Source organism: Lampris incognitus, chromosome 7 (genome assembly GCF_029633865.1).
Source record: "Lampris incognitus isolate fLamInc1 chromosome 7, fLamInc1.hap2, whole genome shotgun sequence".
Taxonomy (NCBI): domain Eukaryota; kingdom Metazoa; phylum Chordata; class Actinopteri; order Lampriformes; family Lampridae; genus Lampris; species Lampris incognitus.
The window spans coordinates 10,427,590-10,445,167 of record NC_079217.1 but is presented as its reverse complement, the minus strand read 5'-3'; the positions used below and the strand labels follow the sequence as shown (position 1 = coordinate 10,445,167).

The window sequence follows — 17,578 nt, the reverse complement described above, 5'->3', positions numbered from 1 at the left end:
TCTCAAGACATATGCCAGGAGTTTAAAGCTTAGTTGCAAGTTTCTTCCGAATGGACAATGATCCCAAGCATACTTCCAAACTTGTGGCAAAATGGCCAAAGGACAGCAAAGTTAAGGTATAGGAGTGGCCATCACAAAGCCCTGACCTCTATGCAATAGAAAACGTGAGCAGAACTGAAAAAGTGTGTGCAAGCAAGGAGGCCTACAAACCTGACTCAGTTACACCAGTTTTGTCAGGAGGAACGAGCTGAAATTCCAGCAACTTATTGTCAAGTCTAGTCGGAGTTCATTTAAAGTGCATTATCACACCGAGGTGTCCCAACACACTTTGCAAGAAGCAAAGTGTGTTGCCAAAAAAGCAAAGCAATTTTGAGAAGCTTGTGGAAGGTTACCCGAAATGTTTGACCCAAGTTAAACAATTTAAACCCAATGCTGTCAAATACTAAGTGTATGTATTGTATGTAAAGCTGTATAAATCATTCTCTACTATTATTCTGACATTTCACATTCTTAAAATAAAGTGATCCTATCTGACCCAAGACAGGGAATGTTTACTAGGATTAAACTTTAGGAATTGTGAAAAACTTAAGTTTAAATGGATTTGTCTAAGGTTTATGCAAATTTCTGACTTCAACTGTAAAAGTAAAGAAACAAGCATATCCACTTTTTCAAATCACAATTTGGATATCAAACCGACTCATCCTTGCTTTTGTGTTCTTGTTTTTTTTATGTCCCATTCTTTTTAAGCTATCTTTCCTCCTCATCTGCACATTCTTCTGTTATTTGTAACTTTGCTTGTTCTTTCTCCAGAATCTTCATAATATGGGCAATCAGTAGCTGGTTTCGTAGAGGGCCATCCACCCCAGACCCCAGCACCCCAGCAGGTGCCCCAAGGGTACCCAGCCGTAACCTCTTCCCCAAGGACACCCTCATGGTACTAAAGCCTTTTGTCTCTCTCTCTCTCTCTCTCTCTCTCTCTCTCTCTCTCTCTCTCTCTCTCTCTCTCTCTCTCTCTCTCTCTCTCTCTCTTTTTTCTCATATCAATCTAAAAGTTTATGTTGTATGGTAACCATTCCATTCTGACTGGTTGTTTTAGATTACACTGACTTTTTTGGTTTGATTGAAGTCACAGTAGTCATCCTTGGGTAACACGGATTCTGCGATCTCCATAGGTTTTTTTTTGTTGTTTTGTTTTTTACCACAACACTTCATTCTCCTGCATTGTGCTGACTTTCCCCTGGGCCTATTGTATCATAAACACGTTTATTTTCTCACTGTGCCCCCAGGACCTGTATGTGTATATCTCCCAGGAAGAGGTATTCTCTGACTTCAACAACACAGAGGCCCTGTTCTGGTTCCACAGAGACCTTGTGTATGGGGACTGGAACACAGGGGAGAATGGGGACGGGTGCTACGAGCACTACAAAGAGCTGGACATCCCCGAGGTAGGGAAAGAAGGAAGATGGATGAAGTTGGGATGGGGGTTTGAAGGGCAACTCTTTCAATGTTGCCGCAGAGGTAAAAGGAGAGAGAGTTAGATGGGTAGAGGAGAAGGAAGACTTACAACAAAAAAAAAAAAGAAGAAAGAATGACGTGACCAGTGTAGACAGAGGTGGCGGGAAGAGACTGGTCGGTAAGGGAAGCAGGTGTGGATGTGGAGGGAAAGGCATGTTAATGATGAGCGTGGTAAATGTTGGGATTTTTGGGTGAACTGAATGTGTTTGTCTTTGTTTGTTTGCATGTATAAAAGCTGTCATACTTCTTCCTGTCCATTTGTTTGTTTCCCAGAAAGTGCAACAGAATGGCTCCTTGAATATTCATGTCTACTTCACCAAGAGTGGGTTCCATCCAGATCCCAAACGAAAGGGGCAGTATCGCAGATTGGCAACAGTTCATTCAACTCGAAGTGAGTGCACATATGAACAGAAAATCTTAAGTACAACCAAGCATAACATCTAACCATTTGTGTGCTAGTGTTAATCCTGATTTGTGCCTTGATTGTTAACCTTTTCAGTGCTGAATAAATTCAAGCGCAGAAAGTTTTTGAAGACCAAGAATCTGCTCACTGGAGAAACAGGAGCAGATCCCGAAATGATCAAGGTTGGTTATATATGCACATCCTGTATAGTAAATCGCTTATAAAACACGTAGCCAAATTCAAGATATCTTTACATTAGTGGTATCATACCTTTCAGTTTAGTATAACATACTGTTATTGACTAGTGGTAAAAAAATTGTATTTCTTAGATTGACAGTGGCTCTCATCTTGAACAGGGTACACACTAGAGGACTTTTCAAATCTTAATCTGATGCTGAAAGCAGGGGAGACTGCACACATAAGGATTGATTTCAGATCTTCAGTTTCTCAGCCATCAGAATGCACATACTAGACAGTCTAGCCCAAGGCAGATTATCACACATTTAGTGATAATAGTAGTAATAATAATTTGTATAGTGTTTTTTTTAGACACCCAAAGCGCTTCACATTGAAGGGGGTAACTCACTTCAACCACCACCAATGTGTAGCACCCACCTGGGTGATGTATGGCAGGTATTTTGCGCTAGAACACTCACCACACATCAGCTTGAGGTGGAGATGGAGGAATCATTGAGCCAATTACATGGGGGGGATGATTAGGTGGCCAGATGGAGACAGCCAGGTTGGGAATTTTGCCAGGACACCGGGGAACCCCTACTCTTTGCGATAATTGCCATAGGATCTTTAATGACCAGTGAGTCAGGACCTTGGTTTAATGTCTCATCCGAAAGACAGCATCTCCTACAGCACAGTGTCCCCATCACTGCACTGGGGCATTGGGATTTGATATTTGTTTTTATTAGGACCAGAGGGAAGACTGCCCCCTACTGGCCCAACAACACCACTTCCTGCAGCAACTCCCGTTTTCCCGGGAGGTCTCCCATCCAAGTACTAGCCAAGCCCATACCTGCGTAGCTTCCGTCATTTGGCAGAGCCAGGGTAAATGTTGGTATGGCTGCCGATTATACTAATAATAAATCAGTCTCAGAGCTGTTTTATTTTAAAGCAGCAGTCCGTGGTAATGCAACACTTTGGATACCAACTGCAATTAAAAATAAAAGAAGAAAAAGGCTCACAGAAACACTTGTGATTCAAAGTGAAGTTGGAGGTTTAAAAAAACATGGAGGTTTTCAGACCTCCACGTTTCAGGTTCCGAAATTTATGCTTCCTAGTGAGCTTGGCTCTCATTGACTGTTGTGGTTTTCTGCTCCAGATTCCATTACTATTCTCCTTACACTGGAGGATTTATATATCAGACATGTTATATATTATCAGGGTAGCCCTGACTGGCTTGCGAGTGGCTCGCGAGGTTAAAGATTGAATCTTTAAATACCTCATGCTAGGGGCATCTGGGTAGTGTAACAGTCTGTTCTGTTGCATACCAACACAGGATCACCGGTTTGAATCCCCATGTTACCCCCGGCTTGGTTGGGCTTCCTAACAAGACGCAATTGGCCATGTCTGCGGGTGGGAAGTCGGATGTGGGTATGTGTCCTGGTTGCTGCATTAGCGTCTCCTCTGGTCGGTTGGGACGCCTTTTCAGGAAGGAGGGTGAATGGGGGAATAGCGTGATCCTCCCATGTGCTATGTCCCCCTGGTGAAACTTCTCACTGTCAGATGAAAAGAAGCGGCTGGCAACTCCACATGTATTGAAGGAGGCATTTGGTAGTCTGCAGCCCTCCCTGGATTGGCAGAGGGGGTGGAGCAGCGACCGGGACAGCTCGGGAAGAGTGGGGAAATTGGGCAGGTACAGTTGGGGAGAAAAAGGGGGGGAAATTGGGCCAGTTATCTCATAGTATGCACCAGGCTTTAAGAAACAAAGAGCCAGTCCAATGATTTTAATTCAGTCATACTTCTTATTGTGAAATGATGTCACAAATTGTGAAATGATGTCAGGAGTGTCAGTTTTTCAGCTTCAGAAGCTCCCTCCCTATCTGAGCACAGCCAATTCTCAGGAGATTGAGGGGGCGTGGCTCTGAGTTTACAAGACTCTTCATATAGCAAGCTCATTGACCTAGCTACCTCACTAACTTGCATGATGTTGCTAGGCAATTATTTGAAAATAGACCAATTGACAATGTGACAATTCATTTAGTTGTGTTTTCACAGCAGCAGTTCTAATATTTTGATAATTTTATATTAACATACTTTTTTTTTTTAAACATGCATCAAGATTGCAAAACACGATTCTCGTTGCATTGGACCTTTAGTTGACTCTTTGACTTGGCCTCACAAAGCCGGCCTAAATCTTGCAAGCTCAGTTTTTGCCACGCAAGATAAGCCTGGAAACCATCCACTGAGAATCAGTTGAGCCTGGCAGCTGAAAGCTGGGCCAACCAGCAAACTAAGTGGACGAGCAGTGCCATATTTTGAAAAGCAGCACTAGGAGAGGTTAAAGTCGATACTGCTGTAGAATTTGTTTAATTAAAAACATTAGTGAAGATGTCAAGAATTGTGCACTGATGTACTAATTAGCTACATTAATTAACCTGCTAGTGGTAGTGGTGTTTACTACTCGCAGACAGGTGTGTTTAGAAATGTGGTGCTCCACTTCAGCGTCATGGGGTTTACAGCTCTGGCTGTTGAAAGGCTGATCCCATAATTTTGGTCTGTGTTGCGGTCTAAGCATCGGCTTTGTACCGATGCAGTTGCCCACTGGGGACCGGGGTTCGCGCCCTAGTCTCGTCAGATCCGACTATGGCCGGACTCGACGAAGCAGCATTAATTGGCAACGCTGTCTTCGGGAGGGGGGCAGGGTCAGTTTGTGTTCATCACATGAATGCATCTCTGTGTGTGTCGGAAAAAGCAGTGGTTCAGCCTGGATTCGCCTTGTCACGAAAGTGGGGAGGCGTCTCCTTCAAGATGCAGTTGGCGAACGCATGCAGTACGAGGGTGGGTGTTTGAACTAAAATAGGGATCGATTGGCCACTAAATTGGGAGAAATCAGAAAAACATTTATTAAAAAAAAAATTTTGGTCTGTGTCCACCGATAATGCCTCTAGCTCAAACGAATGCCAGTTTAGCCTTGCCAGTCCACACTGATTGAAGCAAAATTTGTGGGCTGGCTTTATGAGGCTATTCTGTACTCCTACCTCTTGAAATGGGTCTGAACCGAAGGTATGGCTGCATTTTTTTTATGGCGCTGTTCTTGTCCAAGGACACAAAGTGCTTTACAGTGAAATGACTCCATCGCATTACAATATGGTGGCCCCAGTTGTAACAAACCATAGTCGTGGCAGTATTAGTGCTATACTCGAGACATATGCTGCTGTAACAAAAGGCGCCTGACTAATTTATTTACAAAGGATTACAAATTGGCTTCAGCTCATTTGGTTGTCTAGTTGAAAGTAGAGGAATTTTTATTCTCCATTTCAGTCTCCAGTCTTTGTGATGACAAACGACAAACAAGAATGTGCTTTTTAGGAGTTCCCTGTATTGCATTCTGACACTAGTTAATCATGAGGGTTTAAACCCTGACTCAAGCCTAGGTCTTCAGGTGCTATAATGTTTATAAGGGTCGATTCAGTTCCAGATAAATTTGATTTAACATTTAAGTTTTCAAAAGGCTTTTGTAGGCACAGCAACAGTTACATCATTAATGATTTTAAGGGCTTATCTCAGTCTGAAGTTTTAACTTTTCTCCAAGTGAGTTGAAGTGCTCTGTTGACATGTCAGATTCATTGTCTCCCCACACAGCGGGCAGAAAGCCATGGTCCTGTGGAGGTCATCTCTCATTGGCACCCCAACCTAACCATCAACATGGTGGATGACCACACAGCCTGGGTCAAGGGTCAAATTCCCTCACCACTTGACCAACGTATGCTCTTACTTTGAATGCTTTCAAGTGTACCATTATAATTATTCAATTCACTGTCTCAAATCACCGTATAAGCCTGTTCCTGCTGTCTTTTTATGATAGTATTTTGTCCCATTCATCATCTTTAGATGTTAAGTTTGATGCAGTGAGTGGGGACTACTACCCCGTTGTGTACTTCAATGATTATTGGAACCTTCAGAAGGACTACTACCCCATCAATGACACCCTGCAGAGCCTCCCTCTGCGTCTCACCTACTGTCCACTGTCTTTATGGCGTTGGCAACTGTACGCTGCCCAGAACGCTCGCGCACCGTGGAATTTCCTACCTGATGACACCTATGAGCAAAATGAGGAGGACCAGGATTCTGTCAAGGTAGGTGACCAGGGGTCATGGAAGCAGGAAATAGATAAGTAAAACAAAGAAAATGCCAACTTGTTGGTTCTAGACCCTGATTAATTTTCTAATATTTATGGATTGTTGTTAATAACCCCTCTCTTTTTATAGGTGGCCCTTCTGGAGACCAGCCCCTACCTCTTGGGACTGACTATTGTTGTATCCATTGTACACAGTATCTTTGAGTTCCTGGCCTTCAAGAATGGTAAGCTTACAAGGGTTTGTCTGGATGTTGATAATAATCTACTACTACTACTTTCGGTTGCTCCTGTTAGGCGTCGCCCCAGCGGATCATCTCTGCCCATCCTCTGCAGCTTCCTCTGTCACAGTCACACCAGCCACCTGCATGTCCTCTCTCACCACATCCATAAACCTCTTCGGCCTTCCTTGATAATAATTAATTAATAATGATAATAAACTTAGCACATTTCACACAAAGGAGTATCACGCATTGTACTTTACACAAGCAACATATGTTTTTAAAGACCCCTCTGATGAAAATCAAGTGACCCCTGCGGACCTTTTTTTCTCCCCAATTGTATCCGGCCAATTACCCACTCTTCCAAGCCTTTCCGGTTGCTGCTCCACCCCCTCTGCCGATCCAGGGAGGGCTGCAGACTACCACATGCCTCCTCTGATACATGTGGAGTCGCCAGCCGCTTCTTTTGACCTGACAGTGAGGAGTTTTGCCAGGGAGACGTAGCACGTGGGAGGATCATGCTATTCCACCCTGTTCCCCCTCCCCCCTGAACAGGCGCCCTGACCGACCAAGGAGGCGCTAGTGCAGCGACCAGGACACATACCCACATCTAGCTTCCCACACGCAGACATGGCCAGTTGTGTCTGTAGGGACGCTAGACCAAGCCGGAGGCAACACGGGGATTCGAACCGGCAAGCCCCGTGTTGGTAGGCAACGGAATAGACCGCTACGCCTCCTGGACGCCCCCGAAAATCAAGTTTTTAACCTTGTTAACATGTACATGTGGTGTTAGGGTAATGTTTCAAGACATATTAGAAGCAAAATAAGCAGTCAGCGCTATGGCAGAGTATATCTGCTTTGAAACTGCAATGTACCAAGGACTGTTAAAAAAAAAAAGGATTCAGACAGGCAGGGTTTCATGTCACAAACCTAATGTCCCTTTTCCACTACATAGTACCGGCTCGACTCGACTTTTTCGTGTTCAATTACTGGAAGGTACCAGCATTTTGGTAACTGTTACCACTTTTCTGGCACCACCTTTGTCGAGGTTCCAAAAAAAAACTGGAGCCAAAATCAATGCAGACTAGCTACATTTAGGGGGTAAAGCGTAATGTTACGGTAAAGGAAAACGACACTTTGCAAGTTGAGTTGAGTTGAGCCGGTACCATGTAGTGGAAAAGGAACTAATTCCAGTAATGAACAGGGTGGTGCTTTAAATATCATCTGCACGCTTTGGTGACGTGAGCCAGAGGAGAGGCGGTGTAGCGTCTTATTGTAATTTTGCCAGCTATAAGTTCCGTTTTTGGCTGCAAATTTACAAAAGGAGAAATGGTGAGCCTTCATTTATTACCAAAGGATGTAAAAATATGAGAAACAGGTCCAGTTTATTTGGAAAAATCATAATGTCCCAGCCACTGAGGAAGCACAAGCCAGTGCATTCTTCATGCCGGTGCCAAGTCCGGATAAATGAGGAGGGTTGCGTCAGGAAGGGCATCTGGCGTTAAACCTTTGCCAAATCAAATATGCGGATCATAAATCAGATTTCCATACCAGATCGGTCGGGGCCTGGGTTGCCAATCAATGCCACCGGTACTGTTGGCCAGCAAGGTGCCAGTGGAAACTATGCTACTGTTGGGTGAAGGAGAAGGAGAGGGGGAAGGCATGTCCAGAGGCAGCGGGAGAGGAGGAAGGGTAAGAATGTAGAGGTGAGAGTAAGACTGGCAATGGGAGAGAGCTGGCTGATATGATAGAGAGAAGGAAGGTAGATATGCTGTGTGTGCAAGAGACGAGGTGGAAGGGGAGTAAAGCCAGTAGCATCGGAGGTGGGTTCAAACCCTTCTACCATGGTGCGGATGGGAGGAGAAATGGGGTAGGGGTAGGGCCATCACAATTATTACATAATCACCTGATCGTGATTATTTCACCTGACCGTGGTCATTTTGCATAATCGTTAGAATCATTTCCATTCATTTGTATAAAAGAAACTGGATGAAATTAACAGAAATGTCATATTTCCATCACTAGTTCCACGTCGTTTTCCACTGTTTGTTGTTTTACTGGCGCTCTTTTAATGACGTCATCTTGTTGCACCCCTGGCACATGAGTGGTGAATTGGCGCCAACAAACTGAGACGCTTATTCTATAATATTCGACAACTGCGTTTCGACGAGCATCTGTTGACATTAACATCATGGAGATAGTTGCAAATCGTGCTGTGGGCACATTTTGGTTTTAAACCAAATGAAAAAGGAGAGCCCAATAACTTGGAGGGGGCGATTTGTCGGATTTGCAGCAAAAAGGTGCTAATACCACAAATTTAAAAAGCCATCAACGGATCCACCACCCAATTCGCCGAACTTGGAAAGACAGCCACCAAGACAGTTCCATCCTGGCAATTGGCTGTTCCTGAAGCTTTCGGGCGAGTGTCAAAATATAAACGTGACAGTACCAAATGGTGCACGTTAACAGTGTAACGCGGTATATAGCCAAAGAAATTCAACCTCTCAATGCGGTTGAAAAACCAGCATTTAAAAAATGCTGCAAGTTTGAAAAGCAGTACGAATTACAACGAAAAACATACATCTCCAAAACTGCAACTCCCAATTTATACAACCAAGTGAAGGGTGATATTATCAAGGATCTAAAAGAAATTGACTTTAACTCAGCCGTGTTAGTAAGTAATAAGTTTGACTCCCTGTATTTTATAGACCATGTGCAACAACCTGAAGTTAGCATCATCGGTTTCCCCTGGGTGGGAGAGCAGAGCGGTGTGTCCTGCAGTGTCCGCCACACATGTCCATCTTCTACCCTGACCCTAACCTTTAAAGATGTGCATGGGGGCATCCAGGTAGCGTGGCAGTCTATTCCATTGCCAACCAAAATGGGGATTGCCGGTTCGAATCCCCCTGTTGTCTCTGGCTTGGCTGGGTGTCCCTCCAGACACAATTGGCTATGTCTGCGGGTGGGAAGCCGGATGTGGGTATGTGTCTTGGTCACTGCACTAGTGCCTCCTCTGGTCAGTCGGGGGCGCTTGTTTGGGGGGGAGAGGGAACTGGGGGGAATTATTGATGAATGTTATCAGTTTATATGCCTCGCAAATTGGGTGTGAGATGAAAGAGAAAGAGGAATTCTGGAGTGAGTTGGATGAAGTGGTGGAGAGGGTACCCAAGGAGGAGAGAGTGGTGATTGGAACGGACTTCAATGGGCATGTTGGTGATGGGGCAGGTATGGTGTTAAAGAGAGGAATGTGGAGGGACAGATGGTGGTGGATTTTGCAAAAAGGATGGAAATGGCTCTGGTGAATACATATTTCAAGAAAAGGGAGGAACACAGGGTGACATACAAGAGTGGAGGAAAGTGCACACAGGTGGACTATATTTTATATAGGAGGCACGATCTGAAAGGGATTGGGGACTACAAGGTGGTGACGGGAGAATGTAGCAAGGCAGTATTGGATGGTGGTCTGTAGGATGACTTTGGAGACCAAGAAGAGGAAGAGAGTGAAGGCAGAGCCAAAGATCAAATGGTGGAAGCTGAAGAAGGAAGACTTGTGTGGTGTTCAGGGAGGATTTAAGACAGGCACTAGGTGGTAGTGAAGAGTTACCGGATGGCTGGGTAACCACTGCAGAAATAGTGAGGAAGGGTGTCCGAGTAGAGTGGTGGTCTGTTCCGTTGCCTGCTAACATGAGGAACGCCCATTCAAATCCCTGTGTTTCCTCTGACTTTGTTGGGTTTCCCCACAGACGCAAACATGGCAATTGGCCATGTCTGCGGGTGGGAAGCCAGATGTAGGTATGTGTGCTGGTCGCTGCACTAGTGCCTCCTGGTCGGTCGGGGCACCTGTTCTGGGGGGGAGCGGAAACTGGGGGGAATAGCGTGATCCACGCGCTACGTCACCCTGGCGAAACTCCTCACTGTCAGGTGAAAAGAAGCATCTGGCGACTCCACGTGTCGGGGGAGGCATGTGGTAGAGAGAGAGAGAGATGATGTGGGGATAGTAAATCTCGAAGTGTTGTGGATTAGCAAGGAGGAAGTGACGGCAGCTATGAAGAGGGTGAAGAGTGGAAAGGCAGTTGGCCCTGATGACATACCTGTGGAGGCATGGAGATGTTTTGGAGAGATAGCAGTGGAGTTTTTAACTAGATTGTTTAACACAATATTGGAAAAGTGAGAGGATGGCTGAAGAGTGGAGAAGAAGCATACTGGTACCGATTTTCAAGAATAAGGGCGATGTGCAGAGCTGTAGCAACTACAGAGGTATAAAGTTGATCATCCACAGCATGAAGCTATGGGAAGAGTAATAGAAGCTAGGTTAAGAGGAGAGGTGATGATTAGCAAGCAGCAGTATGGTTTCATGCCACGAAAGAGCACTACAGATGCAATGTTTGCTTTGAGAATGTTGATGGAGCTGTGTAGAGAAGGCCAGTAGGAGTTACATTGTGTCTTTGTGGATTTAGAGAAAGCATATGAAAGGGTGCCGAGACAGGAGGTGTGGTATTGTATGAGGAAGTCAGGAGTTGCAGAGATGTAGGAGTGGTGCAGGATATGTTTGAGGGAAGTGTGACAATGGTGAGGTGTGTGGTTGGAATGACAGATGGGTTCAAGGTGGAGGTGGGATTACATCAAGGATCGGCTCTGATCCCTTTCTTGTTTGCAATGGTGATGGACAGGTTGATGGACGAGATCAGGCAGGAGTCTCGGTGGACTATGATGTTTGCGGATGACATTGTGATCTGTAGTGAGAGTGGGGAGCAGGTTGAGGAGAGCCTAGAGAGGTGGAGGTATGCACTGGAGAGAAGAGGAATGAAAGTCAGTAGGAGCAAGACGGAATATCTATGCGTGAACGAGACAGAGGACAGCGTAATGGTGAGGATGCAATGAGTAGAGGTGACAAAGGTATATGAGTTTAAATACTTGAGGTTAACTGTCCAAAGTAACGGGGAGTGCAGAGGAGAGGTGAAGAAGAGAGTGCAGGCAGGGTGGAGTCGGTGGAGGAGAATGTTAGGAGTGATTTGCGACAGAAGGGTACCAGCAAGAATTAAAAGGAATGTTTACAAAATGGTAGTGAGACCAGCGTTGTTGTATGATTTGGAGGTGGCAGAGTTGAAGATGCTAAAGGAAAGGATTAGGAACGAGTATATTAGAGGGACAGCTTAGATTGGACGGTTTGGAGACAAAGCAAGAGAAGCAAGTTTGAGATGGTTTGGACATGTGCAGAGGAGAGATGCTGGGTATATTGGGAGAAGGATGCTGAATATGGCGCTCCCAGGGAAGAGGAAAAGAGGAAGGCCAAAGAGGAGGTTTATGGATATGATGATGGAGGACATGCAGGTGGCTGGCGTGATAGAGGAAGGTGCAGAAGACAGGAAGAGATGGAAACGGATGAGCCGCTGTGGCGACCCTTAACGGGAGCAGCTGAAAGTAGTAGTAGTAATGTCCCTGACGTTGACATGGATGTCCACCTGGAATTGGTCCCAGGGTGCCAAAGGAAAGGGCTGCTCACTGCTCCTGGCTGGCGCTGGAGGAAGCACAGCAGGGATGGGGAAAATGCAGAAGGAACATTTCTTCGGCCCTGTGTGCGTGTATGTGTGTTTTAGTGTGTACCTCTAAGAAGAATAAAGTCTCTCTTCTCTTCGAGCAAGTCAAAAATGTGGGGCTCAAGATTTATTTTAAGTCTCTATAACATGACATAACCTTTAGATCTACTGGCAGGCTATTCCAGAGTCTGGGGGTGTATGAACTAAAAGAATCGTCATTGTAGGTTTTTGCCCTGGACCAAGGGACAGTTAACTGAGGGACAGCGTAGTGCAATGTTTTTATATCTTCTTCATTGCCTATCTTTATCTCTACCTCAGATATTCAGTTCTGGAATAGCCGCCAGTCTCTGGAAGGCCTGTCGGTCCGCTCCATCATCTTTGGGGTATTCCAGTCACTGGTGGTGTTGCTGTACATCCTGGACAATGAGACCAACTTTGTGGTGCAGGTCAGCGTCTTCATCGGTCTCCTCATAGACTTCTGGAAGATCACCAAGGTCATGGACGTCAAAGTGAGTCAAACCAACAGATGGGTCTGATTGTTCTTTCACGCTGCAGGGTTTCTTATTCTTGTTCAGATGTGTTTTTGTACCCATGCAGAAAACTGCGTGTATTTATGTACTACTTTGCTTTTTAAAGCTGCATCCCAGTAACATCTCCTTGTTGTCTCTCCCAGTTGGACAGGGAGAATAAAATTGCTGGGATATTCCCACGGGTGGTATTCACAGACAAGTCCACGTATGTTCAATCTTCAACCAAAATCTATGATGATGTAAGTCACCCAGCGTCAACTGGAAACACTCAATTGACTGCGAATTGCAAAGCACAAGAGTTTCAAGCATTCACTGACTGGGATTAATCATTTTGAAATTCACTCGTAATAACTGCACAAAACCTCTTCTCTCAGAAGACACACATAATTAGAAACCTTGAAAAATGCAGTAAGATGATTGACAAGATGATACTTTGTTAGGTAGCATCAATGTTGTCCCTATTCAAATAAACAAAAATAAATAGATAGATAGATAGATAGATAGATGCTGTGAGACCAGTCTTAACCAGAATCACATCTCTGCTAAACTCATACTAAATACTAAACTCATACTAAATACTAAACTCATACTAAATACTAAACTCATACTAAATACAGCAAACATTTGCACTTCTGAGTTCTTCTGGCTCCCTTTTTCTGCAAACTGCAGGGGTGCAAATTTCCCCCTCAGGGCCAATATAATGTTACAAAAGTTACTTAAAAAATGGCTCCATTATATATTTTATGCAAAATTTCTGATGTGGAAAGGTGAATATAATGGCGATTCCTGATTTGTTCTCTTCTTTTCTGCCACGTGTTTAGATGGCCTTCAGGTACCTGTCGTGGTTGCTCTACCCGCTGGTCGGTGGCTATGCAGTTTACAGTTTATTGTACGTAGAGCACAAAGGCTGGTACTCATGGGTGCTCGGTACACTTTATGGGTTCCTGTTAACCTTTGGTAAGTCATCCGAAACAAGTATTTTGAGACTACTTATTCGCACAGTTGTCTTTTGTTAAAATATAACTGCATTGTTTAGATATGTTACGACTAGTCCAAGTCACCCCTTCCTCACTTGAACATTCAACCGATGAAAAAGTCTTAAGGGTGTTACTCTCATGTCTGATTTAATTAATTTCAATATCTGATAGATTTTCTGCACCATTTTACCTTATCACCTCTTATTTTAATCAATCCTTGTGTGTATATCTGAAGATTGTTGTGTTGTAGTGTTGTTATTCTATGCTAAGTACACTGAGCGCCACGAAACCGCGGTCAAATTCCACGTTTGTGCAAACCTACATGGCCAGTAAACATGATTCTGATTCTGATCTCTATTCACACACTGCTACATAGTGTCTGCAGCTGTGCATGAGAATCTTGCGTTATTGGCAGTGGTATGGTCTCTTAATTATCTCTTAATTACTTTGTGTCTGGCAGGATGTACACAACGCTAATGTTTTCACACTTGCATCATAGTTATTCATTCCCTGTTACCTTTGCTATTCTGTTCAGTAGCGGACATCAAACACAATGTTTAGTCTTGCAACATGCTGTCTCGGATGTTAATGACTTTGTTTTACCTAACTGGTACATTTGTTTTTTATTTGTCTCAGGTTTCATCACAATGACGCCACAGCTGTTTATCAACTACAAGATGAAATCTGTGGCCCACCTCCCATGGAGGATGCTTACCTACAAAGCCCTCAACACCTTTATTGATGACTTGTTTGCCTTTGTAATCAAGATGCCCATGATGTACAGGATAGGATGCCTCAGAGATGGTGTGTTACATCTGCACTGGATTCTCTCCGTTTCACATGTAGTATCTTTGGCTACGTTTAGACCACCTGCTGCTACAAGTGACCCAAATCAGATTTTTTTTTTTTGTCACATGCCCCACCGATCAGATATGTATTATGACTGTGTAACCAGGGAAAAAAGCACATGTAATCAGATAGTTTCAGATCTGATTTTGACCACATTTATACATGGAAATACATTTGATAGGAATCTGATATCTGCCAGCGTGGCTCTTATGTAACCACACAGATCAGATGTTTCAGGTCATTACAAATCACACATTATTCAAATGTGACACTTACACTTGTCGTCATTTTGAATGATGTGCTCTACACATGCAGTTGTTTACTTCAGCACTAGTGACCAACTTGTTAAGGCCTATGCATGCAGGTTGTTTCAAGTACAAGCAAAAGAGTTATGGTGTGAGCACAGGAATCAGATATGGGTCACTTTTAAAAGTAGATGTAAACAGGTTATCAAAAAAAAAAAACAACCTCAGAACTGGGCATCAAGCCCTGCAGTGTAAATGTGGCCATATAGATATATATTGAAGGCCAGTCATCGACAGCCTGTAAGAGTTAAACATTCATTTCTAAACTTCTTGTAAGAGAACCCCGGGACTCTGACTGCCTAAAGCAACCAGTGAGAGTGTCGCCTTGCTGTCATTTCCTTTGATGACATTCCAAACACCTAGGCAATGAGATTGTAAAGCTAAAGTGAAAAATGACAAATTTCTACCCAAAATAGGTATCTAGTCTTTACTTTTGCTATAGAGATGAGCTCAGATACACCAGGCTTTGCAGAAGTTTTTCTCCATTATACATGCTGACATCTTTCCACTGCAAAAAGTCACTGACTCCGCTGTCCAAATTGCCAGCCCCATGTTTAATTTTTTTTCATGTTTAATGGTTAGATTTGTGGACAAAAATGTATTTTTGTTCACTTTGTCGAAACGGGTGGAATGAAGGCAGATTGCATTTACATTTTGCTCGTGCCCATAAGCTTCTCTGAAAACGTCCTGAGGTGGTTGGGCTCGGTGTATTAGACTTTCAATTGGATGCACTTAAACTTGGATTTTATGCTTAATTTGCTCAATATGAATACATTTTTACTCACCCAGGATGCATGTCAGTACACGGTGCAATGGAAGTTGCATTTTTATATCAAATTAACATCTGTTTTCTCTCCTGCAGATGTAGTGTTTTTCATTTACCTGTATCAGCGCTGGATCTACCGAGTTGATCCCAACAGGGTCAATGAGTATGGCAGCAGCGGAGCAGACCATGCCACGAACAGTGACGCTCGGGGAGAGACCACTACCACCACAGCTGCGGCCATTACAGATAAACCAGAGGAAGTGAAGAAGAACGATTAAAGAAAAAGAAAACAAGCAGAAACAAACACTCCCCTATCTGTCTCCCTTGCTTTCACTCCTGGGGCAAAGAGGACTCGTAGAAGCCAGGCAGGGTCAAATGTCCATTTGCCAGCTAAGGGAGTCATTGTTATCTGTTATGGACGTCACTACAACAACAAAACCACAAAAAAACAAAACAAAAAAAGTTAAAAAAAAGTAAACAAAAAAAAACAACAGTTCAACTCTAACTGATTTCTGTGTGGGGATCCGCACCGGATCATATTCAGTGTAGACTTGGTTTAAAAAAAAAAATCTGTTCCCCACCCATGCCAACCCTCACGTTTTACAGTTCCAGTGAAGTAAAACAAATTGTGATGTACTGTATTCTATTTGATTTTGAGAGGGTAACTGTGATGTCTCGGAGAACAGCTTGGGCGGTGGAACAGGCTGCAGTACAACCACATATCATTTTTTTTTCCAACCACAGGAGACGAAAGAGGTCAAGTGCTTTTGTTCTGCCTGTAGATTCCTTGTGAACTTTTCTTTTCATTCCATTTGAACGTCGTATTTTGGGTTCCCTGGAAACTGGTGAGTAACGCCAGAAGAAACTGGAAGGGCCCTGAGCCAAGATGGAGGCCTGGAAGAGGAGTGGTGAATGGAACCAGGATTGATGACCTTGTCTGAACAGAACCCACAACACACTCCGAGCCCTGCACGGGTCAGAAACTCCAGCCCTAGCCCGGCCCAGCCCTGGCCCATGGTGTTCAAGCCCTAGCCTGGTGTTCAAGCCCTAGTCTGGCCCTGGGCCAATCCTCGGCCGTGGTGTTCAAACCCTAGCCTGGCCCTGGGCCGTGGTGTTCAAGCCCTAGTCTGGCCCTGGGCCGGCCCTCGGCCGTGGTGTTCAAACCCTAGCCTGGCCCTGGGCCGTGGTGTTCAAGCCCTAGTCTGGCCCTGGGCCGGCCCGTGGTGTTCAAGCCCAAGCCTGGCCCTGGGCCGGCCCGTGGTGTTCAAGCCCAAGCCTGGCCCTGGGCCGGCCCTGGGCCGGGGTGTTCAAGCCCTAGCCTGGCCCTGGGCCGGCCCTCGGCCGTGGTGTTCAAGCCCTAGGTGTTCAAGCCCTAGCCTGGTCCTGGCCCTGGCCCGGCCCTGGGCCGTGGTGTTCAAGCCTAGCCTGGCCTTAAGCCCAACAAAGTCTGCAATTTTCAGCCCGAGACCGACACCAATATCCCGTGAAGCTCTCTGGCGCGCGTTCTGTGCGCCACACGCCAACACACACGGGGCATGGTCGACTGTCACGTGTAATGCACGCGTACCTGCGTATGTATCATATTTATAATATAATCAGTATAACAATATTTCATATTGTGGCCTGTGTGCGCACTACACGTATATGGGAAGTTAAATGAGCCAGAGTCCGACCCGAGCCCGGTCATTTAAAAATAAATAAATGACCCGGCCCGGTTCGGCACAGCGTGTCGGTAACCGACCAGTTTGCAGACCTCTACTGACTACTACCCTCAACTTTAAATAAATGGTTAATGTTCCGAACTTGAATGAGAAATAACAGCCTTGTTGGTATTAATATGGATATATTAATATTGTCAATAATGACGTTTTCGTTTTGTTGTTCTGTTTTTCAGTCACTGAATCTCTTTTGTATGTTCTGAACCTGTACAGTCTCCGCTTGTGACGTTAAACATACTGATGTCAAACTGTCTGGCAACACCTCTGTCGCAAGTCTGATTTCTGCTCCCGGACTTTCTGTCTCGAGTCGTCTCGCGTGCACACTCGCGTCCGGGTCGCTCCGCGTGAACGGGAGACCCGGACTCGGACGTGTGTGGGAGGAAGAACAGCGTCTGTTGTTCGCTGTGAATTCCGGAAGGAAGGGGACCCCGTGGTGGCACAGACGCTA

At 44.8% G+C, this 17,578-nt stretch overlaps 1 protein-coding gene across 1 annotated transcript in view; it reads left to right on the top strand.

Moving 5' to 3' along the window:
* clptm1 (CLPTM1 regulator of GABA type A receptor forward trafficking) overlaps window positions 1–17,578 on the top strand; it is a 33,828-nt gene extending 16,250 nt beyond the window's left edge. Inside the window, exons 3-14 of the mRNA XM_056283230.1 lie at window positions 811–934; window positions 1,287–1,445; window positions 1,789–1,906; window positions 2,015–2,100; window positions 5,735–5,855; window positions 5,984–6,228; window positions 6,361–6,454; window positions 12,304–12,494; window positions 12,659–12,754; window positions 13,337–13,472; window positions 14,129–14,296; window positions 15,509–17,578. Of these exons, the coding sequence (XP_056139205.1) occupies window positions 811–934; window positions 1,287–1,445; window positions 1,789–1,906; window positions 2,015–2,100; window positions 5,735–5,855; window positions 5,984–6,228; window positions 6,361–6,454; window positions 12,304–12,494; window positions 12,659–12,754; window positions 13,337–13,472; window positions 14,129–14,296; window positions 15,509–15,690 (1,720 nt within the window). The 3' untranslated portion in view covers window positions 15,691–17,578. The remainder of the gene's footprint in view (window positions 1–810; window positions 935–1,286; window positions 1,446–1,788; window positions 1,907–2,014; window positions 2,101–5,734; window positions 5,856–5,983; window positions 6,229–6,360; window positions 6,455–12,303; window positions 12,495–12,658; window positions 12,755–13,336; window positions 13,473–14,128; window positions 14,297–15,508) is intronic.